At 41.1% G+C, this 22526-nt stretch overlaps 2 protein-coding genes across 2 annotated transcripts in view; both read right to left on the minus strand.

Moving 5' to 3' along the window:
* LOC129699137 (ADP-ribosyl cyclase/cyclic ADP-ribose hydrolase 2-like) overlaps window positions 1-22526 on the minus strand; it is a 263707-nt gene that overhangs the window by 45336 nt on the left and 195845 nt on the right. The gene's annotated exons all lie outside the window — the stretch shown is intronic.
* The window catches only part of LOC129699154 (ADP-ribosyl cyclase/cyclic ADP-ribose hydrolase 2-like), a 34083-nt gene continuing 12554 nt past the window's right edge, over window positions 998-22526 (minus strand). The window contains exons 5-8 of the mRNA XM_055638825.1: window positions 19807-19883; window positions 5595-5687; window positions 2935-3021; window positions 998-1258 (exon numbers count right to left, since the gene is read on the minus strand). Of these exons, the coding sequence (XP_055494800.1) occupies window positions 1198-1258; window positions 2935-3021; window positions 5595-5687; window positions 19807-19883 (318 nt within the window). The 3' untranslated portion in view covers window positions 998-1197. The remainder of the gene's footprint in view (window positions 1259-2934; window positions 3022-5594; window positions 5688-19806; window positions 19884-22526) is intronic.

Here is a 22526-nt window from a genome sequence, read left to right on the forward strand (position 1 = left end):
AAACACGATAGTATTTTAACATAAACATCCTCTGCACAGCGGAATCAAAGTTTCCTACTGTGAGGGAAGGCCCAAAGATCAGTCATCCTCCTCTTTGATGTTCTTTGACTTATTCTAAAAAAAGATACAAAGTGCAAGAGTAACTCAATAGGTCAGGCAGCATCTCTGAAGAACATGGAAATGTGACTTTTCAGGTCGGGACTCTTCTTCAATGTGAAGGGTCCTGACTTGAAACATCACCTATCCATTTTCTCCAGAGATTCTGCCCGTCCCGCTGAGTTACTCCAGCACTTTCTGTCTTTGTTTGTAAACCAGCATCAGCAGTGTCTTCATTTGACTTATTCCAACTAATCAATTTACTTTAAACTGTTATCTGTCTGTATTTGTTGTTAAAATTGCAATGTTTGTGATGACAAAGCTGCATGCATGCACTGCTCATATATAATTCTCAAATCAGTGGTATTAATCACTGCCAGATTTGGTCCAAACCCCTGTTATCAAAATTGGAGCTGCAGTATCCTGCACTTACCTGTGTCACAACAGGTCCTGAGATTCATTGTCAGGCTCTCTTTTGCTGGGAACATGTCAGTGGGAGATTCGGTGAACAATAAGGCGTGCGTTGTGTTCTATTTTTAAATCTTACTTAAAGGAATGCAGATCTCAGAAAGAGCACTGCAATCAAAGTATGCCTCCATTTGTTGTGCTTATTGGGCACGGCTTCTTAATAAGTTCATAAGTTAATAAATTCTAGGAGCAGAATTAGACCATTTAGCCCATCACGTCTACTCCGCCATTCAATCATGGCTGATCTATCTTTCCCTCTCAACCACATTCTCCTGCTTTCCCCCATAATCCCTGACACTCTTACTAATCAAGAATCTGTCAATCTTCATCTTAAAAATATCAAATGACTTGGCCTCCATAGACATCTGTGGCAATGAATCACACAGATTTGCCACCCTTCTTATAGAGAGGCTGGGGTTGCTGAATTCTCTTTTAAACAAGAACCATTTTGATCTTTAAAAATTTGGTAATATATTTTTTATTTTTTTTAATACAATTTTATCAATGCCATAGAAGCAAACACAATACGTCAAAAACAAATGTCTTTGTAATGACATTAATGTGCATGTGAAATGCATAACAGAATAGGGGTTTTTGAGAAATTATTTCAGTAGACATTAAATCATCTTGTAGCTATATACAAGTGCAGGCTGCATCATTTGGAAAATCTACACATTCCAGGATGCGAATAGTCCTGAAAGAAAAAAAACATTGTTAAAAATGTTTTGAAGTAGAATATGAGCTCTGAATATACAGGTGAGGAATGGTGTTTGTAAAGAAAACCCACTGGGAAGTTGTAGGCACTAATCTTGATTTTACATCCCTATAAACATACACGGACTCGTGGGACTACAATTTTTTGAACAGGGCTACCTTCATGTATTGTTTATTACATGGGATGCCTGACAAGGATATCAGCCCATACTGCCTTCATTTTCCATTTAATGCACCCATAATAGAAACAACCTTAATGAGTTGTCTGAAAAACGATTTTCTATTCATAGAGCCATAGAGTCATAGAGTGATACAGTGGGGAAACAGGCCCTTCGGCCCTACTCAACCACACTGGCCAACAATGTCTTAGCTACACTAGTCCCACTTGCCTGCGCTTGGTCCATATCCGTCCAATCCATGTAACTGTCTAACTGTTTCTTAAATGATGGGATAGTCTCAGCCTCAACTACCTCCTCTGGCAGCTTGCACCCACCACCCTTTGTGTGAAAATGTTACTCCTCGGATTCCTATTAAGTATTTTCCCCTTCACCTTGAGCCTATGTCTGGTCCTCGATTTCCCTACTCTACCCGATCTATCCCTCATAATCTTATACACCTCTATAAGATAACCCCATATCCTCCTGCGCTCAATGGCATAAAGACACAGCCAATCTAACCTCTCCCGATAGCTTACACCCTCTAGCCCTGGCAACAACCTTGTACATCTTTTCTGAACCCTTTCAAGCTTGATAATATCTTTCTTATAATATGGTGCCCAGAAATGAACACAACATTTTAAATGCAGTCTCATGAACGTCTTAACATGAACTCCCAACTTCTATACTCAATACACCTGCAACTCAACCTTCAAGGAACCATGCACCTGCGCTCCTAGATTCCTCTGCTCTACAACATTACCCTGAGCCCTACCATTTACTGTGCAGGTCCTGCCCTTGTTCGACATCCCAAAATGCAACACCTCACACTTCTCTGTATTAAATTCAATCAACCATTCCTCCACCCGCCTGGGCAATCGATCCAGATCCTGCTGCAATTGTTCACAACCATCTTCATTAACTGCAAAACCACTAACTTTTGTATCATCAGCAATCTTGCTAATCTTGTCCTGTATGTTCTCATCCAAATCATTGATGTAGATGACAAACAGTAACGGGCCCAGCACCAAACTCTGAGACATACCACTAGCATCCAGTCTGAGAAGCAACCTTTAACCATTACCCACTGTTTCCTTCCATGGAGCCATTTTGCTATCCATTCAGCTATCTCTCCTTGGATCCCATGAGATCCAACCTTCCCGAGCAGCCTACCATGCAGAACCTTGTTGAATGCCTTACTGTACACAACATCTACAGCTCTGCCTTCATCAACCTTTTTGGTCATGACTTCAAAAAATCAATCAGGTTTGGCCTGAGAGCTGTCAGAGCAGATAGCAGTTCTCCCATCACATTTTTGCATTTTGCTACCTCCCATACCTTTTCATCCCCAACCCTCTTCTATCAGAAATTTATTCTGGAATTTCTTAAAGCACATCTTGTAAATGTGACTTGTCTGAAACCAAATGGACTTTTATGTTTACCTGTTCATTGAAAGTGGTGAAATTTACTGGGCGTGCAGATTAGCTGTTAACAGTATTACCTGACATTGTCAATGCAAGAGTAGTTGAAATGTTGTCTTCTTAGTATTTCCTCAAGCTCTTCAACAGTGCCTGTCCCACACGACTCTCTGTCAGAAAGAGGAAATATTTTCATAATAGGTTAAGGATGAAATGTAAGTTTTAACATGCTAAACCAAATATTACCATTGCACATCACAGAGGAATTTCCATTCAGTTCTTGCCCATGATGAGATACTTGCAAACTAAGCACTCCCTTTCGGGTTAGATAGCTCACCACACCATCCCTCAAACTGAAAACAGTGAAAGGAAAAGATGCTGCATAAAGGAAAATATTTTGGATTGCAAAAGAAAATGCTGGAAATACTCAGCCTAACATTTAGTATCTGTGGAGAAAGTTACAAAATTGAATGATTCAAGTTGGCAGCATAACTTTAGACTTGAGACTTTAGGGATACAGTGCGGAAACAGGTCCTTTGGCCCATCGAGTCCGCGGTGACCAGCGATTGATACATACGCTAGCACTATTCTACACAAAAGGGACAATTTACTATTTTACCAAAGCCAATTAACCAACAAACATGCATGTCTTTGGAGTCTGATGAAAATGTATTGATCAGAAACATAACTCTCTATACCTTCTATACTATTGATAAATAGTTGCTGTATTAGCTTTAATTTTGTATTTTGTGAGTGATTTCAATTGTAATCCGATAATTTAAAAAGTACTAGATTCTAAACACTGACAATTTGATTGGTCCTCACCTTGCACACCCACCAGTCTCCACATCCAACATATCATTCCCTGACATTTTTGCCACCTTCAACATGATTCCACCACCAGTCACATCTCCCACCCCTTCTGCCTTTCGGCAGAGACCACTTCCTCTGAAGCGCCTTCCCAACCTACCCACCCTTTCCCCAGGTACTTTCCCCAACAACCACAGGAGAGATAACACTTGTGCCTACACTTCCTCCCATCCACCAGTCCTTCCGGGTTAGACAGAGGTCGACATGCACATCTTCAAACTTCATCTACATCATCCAATGTCCCCAATGTGGCCTCCTTTACATCAGTGAGACCAAGTGTAGACCTGGCAGCCATTCACTGAACTTACCATTCCCATACTGATCTTTCTGTCCTTGGCCACCCCCATTGCCAGAGTGAGATGACAGGCAAACTGGAAGAATAGTATCTCATATACCACTTAGGTAGCTCACAACCCAATGGTATGAAGATTGAATTCTCCAATTTCAAGTAATGCCCATGCCCTCCTCTCTCTTCCAAATCTAGACCCAACCCCATTTCTCCCACCCTCTCCCAAATATCCCAGTCACCCTGCTCCTTTCCCTTCCTTTGCACATTAATCTCCTATCCTCAAATCCCCCATTTCCAGGTAATTATAGTTTAACATTCAGACCATGTTAAAATAAAGAAAGTTCTGAAGAAAGGTCTTTGATCTGAAATATGAACTCGCTTTTCTTCCCACAGATGCTGTCTGATCCGCTTGGTATTTCCAGCTTTTTCGGTTTCTATTTCAGTCAACATTAACCAACCTACTTATTTAGATTGTATTTCCATCAGACTGCCTAATTATTTGCATACATTTCACAATGTATAATGGTAGTAACGACTTTAGACTTGCTTAGACCTTCACCACCATACTTCAGTAAATGGGTTTGCTTATTCGTCCCCTTGAAATATGCTCCGTATGTGTACTAGATGGAGTACAACCGACCTGCACAACCCTAAGCCATAGTTTTTTCTCCTAGGCCTGGCAAAGTTGGCCATCCTCGAGTCACGGCGCCAGGTAGAAGAGGGCTCTGCCCGAGCCAGCTGCCCGCCCCTTTTCCGGAGTTACGTCCGCACCCAGGTGGTATTGGCAATGACTATGCGCTGCCCACGGGCAGGACCACTGGGGATCACGGTGGGTGGAATGCATCTTTAATAATGATAGTGATATAGTTGTATCACAGTTCATTTAGTATCTAATAATATTTGTTATTGTCATGTTGGGTTTGTTTGTATTGTTTTGTATTGTACATATCATTTTTGTAAATAATTGATTTAAATTTTTTTTGGTTAAAAAAAAAATCCATAGGCTCACATTGGGACTAAGACTGCAGACGTTTCATTTTAACCTCAAATATTTGCCTGGGAGAGGCCTGAGATCGAGTTTCCATTGAGTACTGAAGATAGAGTTTGGTCTTCCCAAACTAAATTCAAATGAAATTTCTGCTCATCCAACACTAGATATAAGGAACTATTTATTCCTCAAATAGTATCATACACTTAGTCATTCAGCCATGTTTCCATTTTGTGGTATATTGTGACTAAATTAGGCTCTTCCTATCATTTCTAAATTTTGTCCTGATTTCCTTAGAATTATCATTTCAAAGGAACGTGCATTCTTTTTCTCATTATTGCTCTTCTAATGCGATAGCTTACTGCATTAAATACCTACTCACACTATTTTAAAATGATCAAACTTGCTTATTAAATACCTGGGCTAAAATAGTTAAGTAATATTTGGTGCAATCCCTTAGTGTTAAATTACCAGCAAGTAGAATATACATCTAATTGTTTGTCACCACTAAGTTCAAGTTTCTTTACAAAGGGATAACTTAATTAATGAAGTGCTCTTCCATCTGTTGAGAAATGGATTTCTCTTGATTCCTTTACCTATCAGGTCCATTGATGTTGTCCATGATCCAAATCCTTACTTCAGAGATTTTGCTCTTATTCCAATTGGGGAGCTCATATTCTGCAAAAAAACTATAGGGAGAAACATAGTCATATAATGATACAGTGTGGAAACAGGCACTTCAGCCCAACTTGCCCACACTGGCCAACATGTCCCAGCTACACTAGTCCCACCTGCCTGCATTTGGTCCATATCCCTCTAAACCTGTCCTGTCCTTGAATTAAACATATTAAGAATAATCCTTCAGCGCCGTGAGAAAATGCAATCTACTGTCCCTGGTGTTATTTGATTCATCCCTACATTTCCAGCACTGACAATGGTTGATTGAAGCTGGTCTTAGAATCATTGAGTTGTACACCACAGAACAAGCATTTTGCTTCAACTTGTTCTTTTCCGACCATGAACGCTAATCTCACTTGCTCATATTAGGACCATATCTCTCTATTCCTTTCCTATAAAAGTACCTGACCAAATACCTTTCAATGCCATAATTATATCTGCCTCATCACTTCCTCTGGCAGCTTGGTCTAGATAACTTTCACCTTCAGTGTAAGACTGTGGCCCCTGGTTCAGGACGCCTAGCATTGGGAACATTTTTCCTGCATCTAGCTTGTGCAGTCCTTTTATAATTTTATATATTTCTATAAGACCCCCCCTCATCCTTCTAAACTCCAGTGAATACAAGCCTAGATTTTTCAATCTTTCCTCATATGACAGTCCCGCCATCCCAGGGATCAATCTCTTGAACCTACTCTGCACTGCCTCAATCACAAGGATGTCCTTCCTCAAATTCGGAGACCAAAACTGGACACAATACTCCAGATGTGATCTCACCAGAGCCCTACACAACTGCAGAAAAACCTCTTTACTCCTATACTAAAATCCTCTTGTTATGAAGGCCAACATTCCATCAGCTTTCTTCACTGCCTGCTGTACCTGCACGCCAACTTTCAGTGACCGGTGTACAAGGATGCCCAGGTCTCGCTGCACCTCCCCCTTGCCTAACCTAACTCCATTGAGATAATAATCTGCCCCCTTAATTTTGCCGCCAAAGTGGATAACCTCACATTTCTCTATATTATACTGCATCTGCCACGCATCTGCCCACTCACTCAACCTGTCCAGGTCACCCTGCAACCTCCTCTTCACAGTTCACACTGCCACCCAGCTTTGGGTCATCCGCAAACTTGCTAGTGTTGCTCCTAATTCCCTCTTCCAAATCATTAATATATATGGTAAACAGTTGCGGCCCCAACACCGAGCCTTGCGGCACTCCACTCGCCACTGCCTGCCATACTGAAAAGGACCCGTTCACTCCTACTCTTTGCTTCCTGTCTGCCAACCAATTTTCTATCCATGTCAACACCCTACCCCCAATACCATGTGCTCTAATTTTAGTCACCAGTCTCCCGTGTGGGACCTTATCAAAGGCTTTCTGAAAGTCTTGAAACACTACAACCACTGGCACCTATTCATCCATTTTACTTGTCACATCCTCGGAAAATTCCATAAGGTTAGTCAAGCATGATTTCCCTTTCATAAATCAATGTTGACTTGTACTAATCCTTTGACTGCTATCCAAATGCCCCATTATTACCTCTTTATTAATTGACTCCAGCATCTTTCCCACCACCAAAGTCAGGCTAACTGGTCTGTAGTTCCCCGTTTTCTCTCTCGCTCCTTTCTTGAAAAGTGGGATAACGTTAGCTATCCTCCAATCCACAGGAACTGATCCTGAATCTATTGAACATTAGAAAATGATCACCAATGCGTCCACTATTTCTCGAGCCACCTCCCTGAGGACCGTGAGATGCAGTCCATCAGGCCCCGGGGATTTATCATCTTTCAGTCCCATTAGCCTACCCAATACTATTTCTCACCTAATGAACATTTCTTTCAGTTCCTCGACCCCCTTAGATCCTCTGTCTTCCAGTACTTCTGGGAGATTGTTTGTGTCTTCTTTAGTGAAGACAGGTCCGAAGTACCTGTTCAACTCTTCTGCCATTTCCTTGTTACCCATAATAATTTCACCCATGTCTGCCTTCAAGGGACCCACATTTGACTATGTTACTCTTTTTCCCTTAACATATCTAAAAAAGCTTTTACTGTCCTTCTTTATATTCCTGGCCAGCTTCTCCTCGTACTTCATCTTTTCAGCCCGTATTGCCCGTTTTATTTCCTTCTGTTGTCCTATGAAAGTTTCCCAATCCTCTGGCTTCCGGCTACTCTTTGCTGTGTTATACATCTTTTCTTTTAGTTTTATTCTATCCCTAACTTCTCTTGTCAGCCACGGTTGCCTCCTACTCACTTTACAATGATCCTGCATCTTCCGGATTATGCCCAGAAATTCCTGCCATTGTTGTTCCACCGTCATTCCTGTTAGGATCCCTTTCCAGTCTACCTTGGCCAGCTCCTCTCTCATGCCTTCATAGTCCCCTTTGTTCAACTGCATCACTGACATTTCCGATTTAACCTTCTCCTTCTCAAATTGCAGATTAAAACATATTATGATCACTACCTCCAAGCGGTTCCTTTACCTCGAGTTCTCTTATCATATCTTGTTCATTGGACAACACTAAATCCAGAATTGCCTTTTCTCTGGTCGGCTCCATTAAAAGTTGCTCTAAGAATCCATCTCAGAAGCATTCTACAAACTCTCTTTCTTGGGGTCATGAACCAACCTGATTTTCCCAGTCTACCTGCATATTGAAATCCCCCATCACCACAGTGGCATTATCTTTGTTACATGCCAGTTTTAACTGCTGCTGCAATTTACACCCTACATCCGGGCTACTATTTGGGGGTCTGTAGATAACACCAGTTACTGTCTTCTTGCCTTTACAATTCCTCAACTCAATCCACAGTAACTCTACCTCAGCAGTCCTTTTGTCTTTCCTCACAAGAGCTACCCCCCCCCCCCCTGCCCACCTGTCTGTCCTTTCTATAGGATGTATAACCCTGAATATTAAGTTCCCAGGCCCGATCCTCCTGCAGCCATGTCTCAGTCTCCCCTTTCACATTAAATCTATGTCTGCTAGTTTTAGACTGCCCTACCTTAGTAGTAAAATTGACTATCTACACTAGCTTTGGCCATCTATGGGGTTCATTCTGTATTCAACCTTGATAAAATTACTAAATTAATAGAATTGGGCAAATTGTTATCAACAATTAAAATTAAAATTTAAACTGAAGGATAATCAATATTTCAAATATATACAGATGTGACTTTATGAAGAAATATACACATAGATTTCAAATTATATTTTTAGACCCTTTAGAGGAAGCAATGAATATTAAGACTGATTTACAAAAACTAATATCATACTTTTATAATAATATATTAAATAGAGAATTAGCCTCAACAGAGGCACTAAGAGAAGATTGGGAACATGAACTAATGAGAAAGATCCCGAAGGATAGATGGGAAAAGTATCTGATGAACACACATAATTGTTCCATTAATGGAAGACATAATTTAATTCAATTTAAATTATTACATCTATTATTATATAAAACCCTGTGGCTGCCGCCTGCCGTCTGGCTGCCTTTCTGCCTTTTGATTTGTTCTATCGTGTGATGTCACAATGCCCAATACTCGCAGATGTCCAATCGGAATGCCCAATGCTCGCAGATGTCCAATCGGAATGGAGCCATTTACATGTACGGCTGCCGGCTGCCTTTCTTCCTTTGATTCCTTGCCACGCCGAATCCAGACGCACTATCGCCGAGATCTTTTCCATTTCGGTAGAGATTTCACTTTTCTTTCCAAGTATCCACTCCTCATTACATTTCATCGTGTTTATGTACACTTTTTTAATCAAATCCTTCTCCCCCCCCCCCCCAATATTTCTAAAATAAACTGCCTTCTCACCCATAAAAGCAGCCCTGATTTTTTTTCCATTTCGGTAGAGATTTCACTTTTCATTCCAAGTATCCACTCCTCATTACATTTCGTCGTGTTTATGTACACATTTTAAATCAAATCCTTCTTCCCCCCCACCCCCACTCACTCATTTTATCGCCTCCTGCTGGCCAGTGACCATAACGGCTGCTGGCACCCGCATCTCGCCTCAAAGACGCCATTTAAAAACAGCCGCACTGCTGATTCCTGAGCCGCTTGAGTTGGAGGACCACGTCTCCCGTGGGGGCTACGGGTAGGGAACGGCTGCGTTGGGGGAGCAGACCCAATGGGTCTGCACTTGGTCTAGTAGACTATATTATTCAAAAACGAGGTTGAATAAATTTTACCCAAACGTCTCTCCAAGATGCGATAAATGTTTGTTTCAAAATGCTAATATAACACATTCATTTGTAGGATGTATAAAATTGAATACATTTTGGAGCGATATATTTGACATATTTACAAAGCTTTTCAAGTCAAGAATAGAACGTAATACGGAATGGATTATATTTGGAATAATAGTAGAAGATATCAATTTAAATAAGGAACAAAACATTTTTTTTAATTATGGGTTAATAATTGGAAAGAAATTGATACTTAAATTTTGGAAAACTACAGCTATTTCAACTGTTAAAATGTGGATTAGGAATATGACGGACATAGCACGTCTTGAAGAAATGAGACTCGGACTAATAGATAAATATGACCAATTCTTAAGGAGTTGGTCCCCTTTTATCGACTTTTTGGAATCATGTGATGCAGCGGTACCGTAAAGATTAATGATTTCAGGTCAGGCCCTGGATAGGTTTACATCTCCGAATAAAGTTTTGAAAATTTCTCTTTTAAGGGGTTTTTTGCTCCTATTTCTATTTTCCACTTTTTCTTTTCTTATACACACACTTCACGTTTTTCTATTTTCTACTATCTATTTTTCCTCTTTTTCTCTTCTACAAATTTTTTTTTCCCTCCTTCTTGTCTTTCTTATTTTCTTTTCAAAAACATAAAACTAGGGGTTGTACATAGAATGTATAATTACGTTATGACATAGTTGGCACCTAAAATTATGTCCCACTGAATTGTTTTGTATTGTACTAACTTCTAATAAAATAAAAAAATAAAAAAAAAACATATTATGATCACTACCTCCTTTACTTCGAGTTCTCTTTATCATATCTTGTTCATTGGACAACATTAAATCCAGAATTGCCTTTTCTCTGGTCGGCTGCATTACAAGTTGCTCTAAGAATCCATCTTAGAGGCACTCTACAAACTCTCTTTCTTGGGGTCATGAACCAACCTGATTTTCCCAGTCTACATGCATATTGAAATCCCCTATTACCACAGTGGCATTACCTTTGTTACATGCCAATTTTAACTCCTGCTGCAACTTCCACCTACATCCGGGCTACTATTTGGGGGTCTGTAGATACCAATTACTGTCTTCTTGCCTTTACAATTCCTCAACTAAATCCACAGTGACTCTACCTCAGCTGTCCCTATGTCTTTCCACACAAGAGCTACCCCCCCCCCCCCTCCTTCCCACCTGCCAGCCCTTTCTATAGGATGTATAACCCTGAATATTAAGTTCCCAGGCCTGATCCTCCTGCAGCCACGTCTCAGTCTCCCCTTTCACATTAAATCTATGTCCGCTAGTTTTAGACTACCCTACCTTAGAAGTAACAATTACTATCTACACTAGCTATGGCCATCTATGGGGTTCATTCTGTATTCAACCTTGATAAAATTACTCTTCAGCCTTCTAAGTTTCAGTGAGAACAAACCCAGCCTGTTCAATCTCTTCTTCTAAGTAAAGCACTCGACTACAAGCAACATCCAGGCGAATCACTTCTGCATCATTTCTAAAGATTCAAGATTCAAGATAGATTTAATTGTCACATGTGCCAGATGGCACAGTGAAATGAAATCCCATACAGCCATATAATAAAAATAAACAGGACTTAACTACCACATCTACCACATAAACAGGACTTAACTACCAGGACTAAAGCTACCACATCTCTCCTGCAGTGTGGTGATTGTATACAAACTCCAAATGTGAACTGGCCAATGTCTTTGCCAACTCATTTTGAACACTTGGAGATAAAACATTGTACACAGATGGGGGGGGGGGTAATGCTGTAGGTTTGTCTTTAGTAAGGTAGTGCTGATGGTAATGGTAGTAATTTAGTCTGTTCAATTGCCAAAAATATTAATTTAATTACAAAAAGACAGTTGGTTTCCTGGTTGCAACTACTGCATGAAATCTATGTAGGACCCACCTCCAGTTTAAATTCCATTTGGAACATTTTGGAGAACCATGAAACCAAGAACCAAGACTGGATAGATTAATTTCTTACTTTGAAATGGTAATCAACATTTTACAGAAATGTATAAACTTTCTGTAGATTTTCATAAGCTCTGGTTTAAGGGAAACATTAAATCAGTCTCCATTAGAAACATAGAAAGTAGGTGCGAGAGCAGACCACCAGGTCCATTGAGCCCGCACCGCCATTCGCTCATGGCTGAACACTAAACAGACACACTTACCCACAAACAGTAGACACAAGACACAGAACACAAGACACTACCCTCCCCTTTATACCGCTATCACCCCTCTCCACCCCAAGAACCTCGTGATCTCCTGGGGGAGGCAAAAAAACGGATAAAAACCCAGGTCCAATTCGGGAAAAAAAACCGGGAAATTCCTCTCCGACCCCAATCTAGGCGATCGACACTTGTCCAGGAGATCACTCAGGTCTTACTATACTAACCATACCTAGGTCCATATCCCTGCCCTCTCCCCGTAGCCCCTTATCCCCTTGGCAGCTAAAAAAACATCTATTTTAGTCTTAAATATATTTAAAGTTTCTGCTTCCACTGCTCCCTGGGGCAGTGAATTCCATAAATTAACCACCCTCTGGGTGAAGAAGTTCTTCCTCATCTCAGTTTTAAAAGAGCCCCCCCTTATTCTGCAACTATGTCCCCTAGTTCTAGTTTCCCCGATCATTGGGAACATCCTCGGTGCATCCACCCGATCAAGGCCCCTCACGATCTTATATGTTTCAATGAGATCGCCTCTCATTCTTCTAAACTCCAAAGAGTAGAGTTCCAGCCTACTTAACCTTTCCTCATATGTCAATCCCCTCATTGCAGGAATTAATCTTGTAAACCTTCGCTGCACTGCCTCCAGGGCTAGTACATCCTTTCTTAAGTATGGACCCCAGAACTGTACACAGTATTCCAAATGTGGTCTCACTAATACTGTGTACAGCTGCAGCAAGACCTCCGTGTTTTTATACTCAATCCCCCTAGCAATAAAGGCCAAAACTCCATTGGCCTTCCTGATTGCTTGCTGCACCTGCATACTAACTTTCAGTGATTCATGTACTAGTACCCCTAGATCCCTTTGCGTTGCATTACAACGCAGCTCCTCCTCATTTAGAAAATAACTTGCCCTATCATTTTTTTTCCCAAAGTGAATGACTTCACATTTATTAGTATTAAATTTCATCTGCCAAGTTGTTGCCCACTCACCTAGCTTATCTATATCCTTTTTCAGACTCTTCCTATCCTCCTCATCCCCTACTTTTCCTCCCATTTTTGTATCGTCCGCAAATTTTGATATATTACACTTGGTTCCCTCCTCCAAATCATTTATATAAATTGTGAACAACTGGGGTCCCAGCACCGACCCTTGCGGAACCCCGCTAGTTACCGGTTGCCATCCCGAGTATGAACCATTTATCCCCACTCTCTGCTTCCTATTTGTTAGCCAATCCTCTACCCATGCTAATATATTACCCCCAATCCCATAATTTTTTATTTTTAGCAATAGTCTCTTATGTGGCACCTTGTCAAAAGCCTTTTGGAAGTCCAAGTATACCACATCCACCGGTTCCCCTTTATCCACCCGGGTTGTTACTTCCTCAAAGAATTCGAGCAGATTCGTTAAACAGGACTTCCCCTTCACAAAACCATGCTGGTTCTGTCCGATGAAGTCATGTCTATCCAAGTGCCCCGTTAGTGTTTCTTTAATAATTGTCTCTAACATTTTACCCACCACCGATGTTAGACTAACCGGTCTATAGTTACCCGCCTTCTGTTTACTTCCTTTTTTAAATATAGGTGTTACATTGGCCATTTTCCAATCCACTGGGACCGTTCCTGCCTCCAGGGAGTTTTGGAAAATTATCACCAATGCATCCACAATCCCCACCGCTATCTCCCTCAAGACCCTTGGATGTAATCCATCAGGCCCAGGGGATTTATCCTCCTTCAGTCTCATTAATTTCCCTAATACCACCTCCTTGGTGATCTTAATAGTATTTAGCTCCTCCATTCCTACCGCCCCCTGTTTATCCAGCGTTGGAATTTTTTGTGTCTTCTATGGTGAAGACTGATACAAAATACTTGTTTAATGCCTTTGCCATTTCCATGTTCCCCACCAGCAACTCTCCAGTCTCACCCTCCAATGGACCAACGTTCACCTTAGCCACCCTTTTTCTTTTTATATAGCTATAAAAACTCTTACTATTAGTTTTTATGTTGTTCGCTAAATTCCTTTCATAGTCTATTTTCCCCGTCTTAATTAATCTCTTAGTTATTTTTTGCTGACCTTTAAATGCTTCCCAATCCTCTACCCTCCCACTATCTCTGGCTACCTTATATGCCCTTGCCTTCAGCCGAATACTATCCTTTATAGTTTTACTGAGCCATGGCTGACTGTTCTTACCCTTACCCCTTTTTTTCTTCATAGGAATAAATTTTTCTTGAAGGTTATACAGTATACCCTTAAATGTACACCACTGCTCATGTACCGTCTTATTCTTGAGTCTGCTATCCCAGTCAACTTTGATCAGCTCAGTCCTCATACCTTCATAATCCCCCTTATTTAGACTAAGCACCCTAGCCTGAGTTTCAACCTGCTCCCCTTCTATTTGAATATGGAATTCGACCATATTGTGGTCACTTGTTCCCAACGAGTCCCTAACTATGACATTTTTAATTAATCCTGCTTCATTACACAGGACCAGATCCAAGATTGCCTCCCCCCTTGTCGGTTCTGTGACATACTGTTCTAGGAACCCATCTCTAATACATTCTATAAACTCTTCCTCTAGTCTACCCTGCCCAGTTTGGTTTGCCCAATTAATATGAAAATTGAAGTCCCCCATGATTACAGCAGTTCCCTTTTTACATGCGTCAACTATTTGCAGATTTATGTTCTGACTAACGGCGTCACAGCTATTTGGAGGTCTATAAATTACACCCGCTAGTGTTTTTTTCCCTTTATTATTCTCTATCTGTACCCAAGCTGTTTCACTATCCTGATCCTTCAACGCAATATCCTTCCTCTCTATTGCCGTTATTCCCTCCCTTATTAAAAGGGCCACCCCTCCTCCCTTTCTTTCCTGTCTATCTTTCCTAATTGTCGAGTACCCCTCTATATTTAACTCCCAGTCCTGATCCCCTTACAGCCATGTCTCCGTAATGGCCACGATATCATAACTATATATACTTAATTGCACCGTTAATTCATTTATCTTATTACGAATACTCCGTGCATTTAGATAAAGTACTTTCAGATGATTTTTACTACCCTTCCTTTCCGTTTTTGCCCCTTTTACATCTAAAGCTTTATCTTCACACATTCTGTCTCCTGTCACATTTTGACTTTCCACTTCCCCACTGATACCCTGCTCTATTTCCTCTAACCCTGCCGTTATTACCCCCCTTGATACCTCCCCCCCCGCTACTTAGTTTAAAGACCTCTCTACTGCCCTAGTTATATGATTTGCCAGGACCCCAGTCCCAGCACCGTTCAGGTGAAGTCCGTCCTTACAGAACAGATCCCCCCTGTCCCAGTACTGGTGCCAGTGGCCCAAGAAACCAAACCCATTATTCCCACACCAGTCTTTGAGCCACGCATTTAGCTTTTTAATTTTACGTACCCTCGCCGATTTGGCCCGTGGCTCAGGTAGCAATCCGGAGATCAGTACCCTCGAGGTTCTGCTTTTTAATTTATTCCCTAACTGCTCAAACTCCTTCAGCAGATCCTCCTTCCTCGTCCTTCCTATGTCATTGGTCCCCACATGGACCACGACCACTGGATCCTCCCCCTCCCTCTGCAAATTTCTCTCCAGTATCGCAGAAATATCCTTAACCCTAGCACCGGGTAGGCAACACAGCCTTCGGGACATGTTCTGCTGGCCGCAGAGAACCTTATCTACCCCCTGAATAATACTATCCCCTATCACTACTGCATTTCTTCTAACTCCCTCCTCTTGAATGGCCTCCTGATCCACGGTGCTGCAGCCAGGTTGCTCATCCCTCCCACAGCCCCTGATCCCGTCCTTACATTGAGTAAGAGCCTCGGTCATGCTCGTCAGGGACAAGGGCTGTGGCTCCTGCCGCATCTCCTCCTGGTTCCCCCTACCTGCCTCGCTTATGGCCACACCTTCCTTTCCTTGCTCACTGCCTACTGAATTAGTTAAACTGGTCGGTGTGACCATCCCCTGGCACAAAACATCCAGGTAATACTCCCCCTCCCTGATGTACCGCAGCGTATGAAGTTGGGTCTCCAGCTCATCAATGCGGAGCTGGAGTTCCTCTAGCCTCAAACACTTACTGCAGCTGTAGGGATCTTCTACATCAATGGTGTCGACAAATTCCCACATCTCGCAGTATTGGCACATCTCCTGACCGCCCATCTTATATAAGTAATTAACTGGTCCTATTTAAGAATCCCCTACTGTATTGATACACCCCTTATTTATATAATCCTACCTCCTATAAATGGGAAAGTACTCACCCCAGCCGTAAATTACCTACTGGTTTGGCTGTCTAGTGGTAATTCCGTCCGCTCTTCCTGTCTGGTCCACTGCTCCCTTGCAGTGCGTGGCAAACCTCTTTGCCTCTCCCAGAATCCTTAGCCTCTCAAGCGTATTGCGTGGTCTCCTCTCCTCAGCCTCCTCTCCGAAGACTCTCGAGCCAAAGACTCACACTTTTCTCACAGGGCACTTCCCTCACTAGGCCACTCACTCACTCACTGCCGCTCGCAAAGAGCTGTCCTGCTTAAATTGACTGATAAATTGCCTGATTTACCAATTTACACAGCCAATTCCTCAGTTTTCAACTGGTTTCACCCCTCTCCTCACACTTGGGCTAGAGCCAATCAGTGGTATCTCTAGCTAATCTGTTGCTGCTGTTGTTCCTCCCAAATCTACAGCAGTACTGAATTGTCCATTGTCGTTAGGTTAAGAGCAGGCCATGTTGCCTGGGACAGCTCCTTCTGTGGGACTGCTCCTTCAGTGGGACTGCTCTACCTTCACCACAGTGAACACTATCCAGAGGAACACTATTACAAATCAATCATGCTGTGGTCTGCATAAAATGGCATTGGGAAGAGAATAGGATGGTGAATTCAGTGGCTATTTTCCTGCGGAAACCTGAGCAAATTTGCCCAAAGGCCGTATCGCCAAAGCTATAATGCAACCAACAAGAATCAGAAACAGATTTTATTCAACAAGTATGTTTTACAACATATGATGAATTTCACTAGCCAGGTCAGCAATACAATTAAAACAAGATCTTGCTTAGTTGGTGGTGCAAAGGCACTTCCCAGCCATATCTCAATGTATTTGGTGCTTTGGCCCTGCAACATGCTTCTCTCATGACAAAGGTGAAATTGTTGCCCATTTCCTTTGCAAATATGTCTTCGCCAGGAAAGTCCCGGAAAAGATGCAATGGTATCTATCAAGGTTTGTACTCGGCAGCTTGAACAATACAGGATTCTGGGCTGTACAGGCTGTTTCCACAGATGCACACTGACAAAAATATCCACTGCAGCTTGGAAACAATTACCACAATAATAGGCACTGTCTGTAGCGATGTTACAAAACCTACCTTCAACGGTGCTGCAGTTCTGCCACTGGCCGTGTACGCGACTTTGGAGCCTTTGGGGGGGGGGGGGGGGGGATTAAAATCCAGTTTTGTACTGCTTGTCGGAGGTGGATTTCCTCGGGCTGCTAGTTGCTGATGAAAATCGATCGGACTTCCATTCCCGGTTTATTTAAAAAAAAATTGGATTAAAATAAAAGGCGACATCTAACGCCTTCAATGCCTACAACATGACGGATCGCAAGAAAGGGACAAAACAAAGGGTAAGGTGTTTATTTTACATAGAATCTTGCTTCTTGGGATGGCTTTAATCTAATTTTACGTTGCGAAAATGTTATTTGGGCCCCATACGAACCGGCAGTGTCTTTCCTGCCGAAATGTGGTTCAAATTCACCGCAAATGCAACGTTCCAATCGATCGCATTCCAGAATCACCCACTCGCAAGATGATTAAAACGCTATTTTTTTTGGATAATCATGTCTTAAGCCGTCTAAATTGTCTATATTTTGTATTATTCTCTCTCCATGATCATTATTTTTAAACTAAATATTCACAACAATTTGAGTCACATGTATTGTGCACATAATAATAATTTTTATTATATTTTGAGTGGATGTTTCTGGATTAATTTATGGGAATTAAACATTAAATTCCTTCCATCTGCATATAAATTCATGACAGTGAGATTAAAAAATCATGTTATATTGTGAATTCTTGTGTGAATGGGATTAGTTTGTTATTTGGGTATTTAGGCTATATAAAAAAATATATCCTTTTCTTAAGAAATGGAATCTGCAGGATATTCTTAATGGGAAAGTAGTGCGCAGAAAGGCATGTCATGCGTGGTTTGAAGACCAAAAACTTGTAGTTTACAATGCCAAAATTGAAAAGTTGAGGAAAAACAAGGTGTACAGAGTTGCTTATTGGTTACAATCTGAGGAGTATGATGATGTTACTGATTGTGATATGCCAATGTACCAGCTGGCAACTGAACTTCTCCATAAAGACTTGGTCTATTGCTAGAAATTGTAATTTATTTACCTATCTGTTACGGACTTACAGCATATAATACAATAATATTAAAGTTCTGATCTTCAGAATATCATATTTTTGAATTTTCAAGGCAGCCTGGGTGTTTATTACTATTTCCGTCACAACGGTCATGATTAGCTAAAATTAGGTAATTAACTAATTATATGCTCTAATTTCATGTCATCCAAGTAAGGTGTTTTATGTTTGTTTCAGAAGGCTTAAATCAATAATAACTGAACATTTCATTCAGTTCTCTTAATTTTTAAGAAAGTTATGGGCTTTTGACTGTCCTCGATCACAGCTTTTGTGCTAAGAATGGAAAAGCAATAGGGACCAAAATGCTAATTTCTGAATATGAATATGGCCATAACCTTTTTAATGCTGAAGATATGAAAGTGAATTAGGTGTCAAATTAAACTTCGTTTTATGCTTTATCTGATGGGATAAATTGCAGACTTGATTTTTTAAATCTCAAAATTTTGTAAGATTGCTATTGTCTGGTATGCCTGAAACGGACAGTTTTTTCAGTATCATTTGCAGTTCAAGATCTATGCTGCACACTAGCACACTCAAAGTTGCAGGACCATCTACCAAAGGACAAGCTCAGGAGGTGCAACTCCAGAGCAAATAAAATCATGGGAGACCCCTTCCACCCCTGCAACGGACTGTTCCAGCTGCTACGGTCAGGCAAACGCCTCTGTTGCCATGCTGTGAGAACAGGGAGGTTGAGAAGGAGTTACTTCCCAGAGGCCATTCGGATTGTAAACTCCTATCTCACCAGGGACTAACTTTACTGAACGTTTTTTCCATCCGCCCACAATATTTAAAATGTAATAGAATATGTGATTGTGTTTATAGTTTGTTTGGTTGTTTGTTTGTTTGTCTTTTTGCACAAAGTCCGCGAGCATTGCCACTTTTCATTTCACTGCACATCTCGTATGTGTACGTGACGAATAAACTTCTTGACTTGACTTGACTTGACTTGAAGCTGAGTGCAGCCGCTACAAGCATTCTTTGGGTAGAGCTGAGGTTTTGTAACCACCTGTCATTGTGCTGTAATCTATTCATCAATATTTTTCTTTAACACTGTGAATGAGTGATTACAGATGGCATGTTAATGTTATGTAACAGAAATAAAATAATGAGTTGTGACAAATTACATCTTGAACATATTTTTCTTTTTTTTTAATGAATGAAAGTTAATGTTGAAGTTGACTGTGTTAAGATGAATTACTCCAGCACTTTGTGTCTATCTCTGAAATATATGAACCCTGCCCGGGAAACAAATGTAATTGGGATATTCAATAAGAACAACTTTCAGGTATTGCTTCTAAAAGACACAATGTCCAGTCTCTTACCCATTTTTAGGAAAGGTTCCAGTGGAAATGGAGCCATTCAGCATCACACTCACAATTCCCTCTGCCTCTTTTGCGTACTAAAATTATAATGACAGGCACATAAATATATATTTTTTAATTTCATGAGCTGTATTATTCAACATTTATCTTTATAATTCAGAATGAAAATGGAATTAAGCATCCCTTCAGAAATTTGAATTAATATCACCCTTCACCCACTGCCATTCCACATAAAAAATGGTTTAGCATAAACCTTAAAAAGAACAATCTATGCTTAATTTAAACCCAATTTTGGGAATAAAATTACATTTGGATATAAAGTAGGTGAATAATATTTGCTTTCCACGGTATAACATGCAAACTATTGAGGTGATAAGAAGGTGAAACTGGGTGGGGTTTATAACAAGGGACAAGAGCCTGATTTTGGATCTCTGCTTTAATCCAGTTTTACCCTTAATTACACAACAATATTGATCTTAATATCTTTAGATCTCCGCTGTAACATAATTTCATTCAACTTATTTCCATCTATTTCTTCTTTCTTTTAGAGGCTTGAGCATAAAATTATAGACTGTCGCTCCACGGCATTGCTAGGGCAACATTGCATGATTGGAGATACAATCTTTCAGATTGGAGATACAAAGATTGGAGGATCTTTCAAATGGCATGTTATTGTTTACCTGAGACTTCTTCTGCTCTCTCAAAAATGTTTGTAAAAAAAAAAATCATATTTTCTTACAATAGGGAAAATTCTGACACTGAACCCAACTAACTTTACTCACTTCAATGTCCCTCAGATTTTATCCCTCACTTACACAGTAGGGCAATTTGCAGTGACCAATTGTCCTACAAATCTTTACATCCTTGCAATATAGGATGAGACTGGATAACCTGGAAAAATCCCACACAATGACAAGGGAGACATACAACTCTCCTGCGAGCAGCACCAGGATTTAACTGGTTTTCTGGAGCTGTATGGCCCTCCCTGTGCAAAGCTTCTTTTGGAATATCAGAGGGGAATTGCATGTTGTTCTGATACCACCATTGATTGGCACTGCCTGGCCAACATGGTTTACTGGCGCAGCTCCAGATTGGATTACTAATTCGTAAATTAGTTACTGACATTGGGTTCAATCCCAGGTGGCACTGCCTGAGCTGTCCCGCTAACATTGCCTGATTTCCCACGCTCCAATCTATAGGCCCATCAACTGAGCAATTAAATCCACAATGTGCTGAGAGTCCTGATTCTAAATATGATCCAGCAAGACCTGATCTTCCCACTACCAAACATTTCTGGAATCCAAATGCTGTTCTTGCCCTGATTCCTTCCAGCCAAATGTTGTACTTTCTCTAATCTCTTCCCAAACATCCATACCAGTCTCCCACTCTTGATCCCATACCTCCACATTCACTAAATGTTGGCACACTCACCATTATCCCAGCCGGTGCTGTGTTAATGCTCTGGCACAAGTTTATTCGGTGCTTTCTCTCAACACCTCCCTCATGCCTATCATCCCCCCATTCCATTGATCACATTGACATTGAGCTACCTGAGTTTCCAATCATCATCGTATTATGTACATGACCCCAGTATCTCTTAATGTGATGCTGTCCTTTTGCTTCCCTTCTTACCATGGTCCCTGCTCCAAGCCTAATCCTCTCTTCTCCACAGAGAACAACTATATGGTTATTGTAAAGAAGACTTGTAGTTGGAATAACTGGGCTTTTTTCATCCTGGGAAGATGTAAATAGCTAAGAACCAGTTCTAGCCGTTAATTATTGCTTTCTATATTAATGACTTGGAGGTGGAGGCAACATGTTAGTTTGCTGACGACATGAAAATAGGTGAGTGGACATGTTGTGATGAAAGTATTTGGACTTGGTATCTGGGTAGAGTTAGGTTGAGTGAGCAGGCAGACATGGAGTTTAATACTGAAAAGTGTAAGGCTCTTCAGGATTGGTGAAGATACCTTTTGGCACATTGGCCTTCATCAGTCAGGGAATTGAGTCTAGACAATGGAACAATATTTTATGGTTGTACAAGACTGGTGAGGTGGATTGGAGTATTGTCTTCAGTTTTGGTCACCGTACTATAGAAAAAGAAGATTTAAGAGGATTTTGCCAGAACTTGAGGGCCTGAACTATAGGAGAGATTGGGCAGTCTAGGGCTTTATTCTTTGGACCACAGGAGGCTGATGGGTGAATATAAGGTGTAGAAAATCATGAGGGAAATAGATAGAGTAAATGAATAGTTTTTATCCAAGAGGGAAATCAAGAACTTGAGGGCATAGGATTAAGGTGAGAGGAGTTATGTGGAAGGAGTTGCCAGAGGAAATATTTGAGGTAGGTGCAATAACAACTTTTAAAAGATATTTGGTCAGATATGTAGATAGGAAAGGCTCAGAGGGATATGGGCCAAACACAGGTAAATGAGACTAGCTTAGGTAGGGCATCTTGGATGGCATTCTTGGAGGGAAATGGATAGATGACATGTTGGATAGCACACTGTGGATAGATGACATGTTGGGTTGGGATCTTTAATCTGAAGAAGGGTCCTGACCTGAAATGCCATCTGCCCATTACCCTAATGGTGACACAGTGGTGCAGCTGTTGTCTTACAGAGCATAAGACCTGGATTTGACTCTGACCCTGGGTGCTGTCTGTGTGGAGTTGGCACGTTCTCCCTGTGACTGCATGGGTTTCCTCCAGGTGCTCCAATT

The sequence above is a fragment of the Leucoraja erinacea genome, chromosome 1, assembly GCF_028641065.1.
Source record: "Leucoraja erinacea ecotype New England chromosome 1, Leri_hhj_1, whole genome shotgun sequence".
Lineage (NCBI taxonomy): Eukaryota > Metazoa > Chordata > Chondrichthyes > Rajiformes > Rajidae > Leucoraja > Leucoraja erinaceus.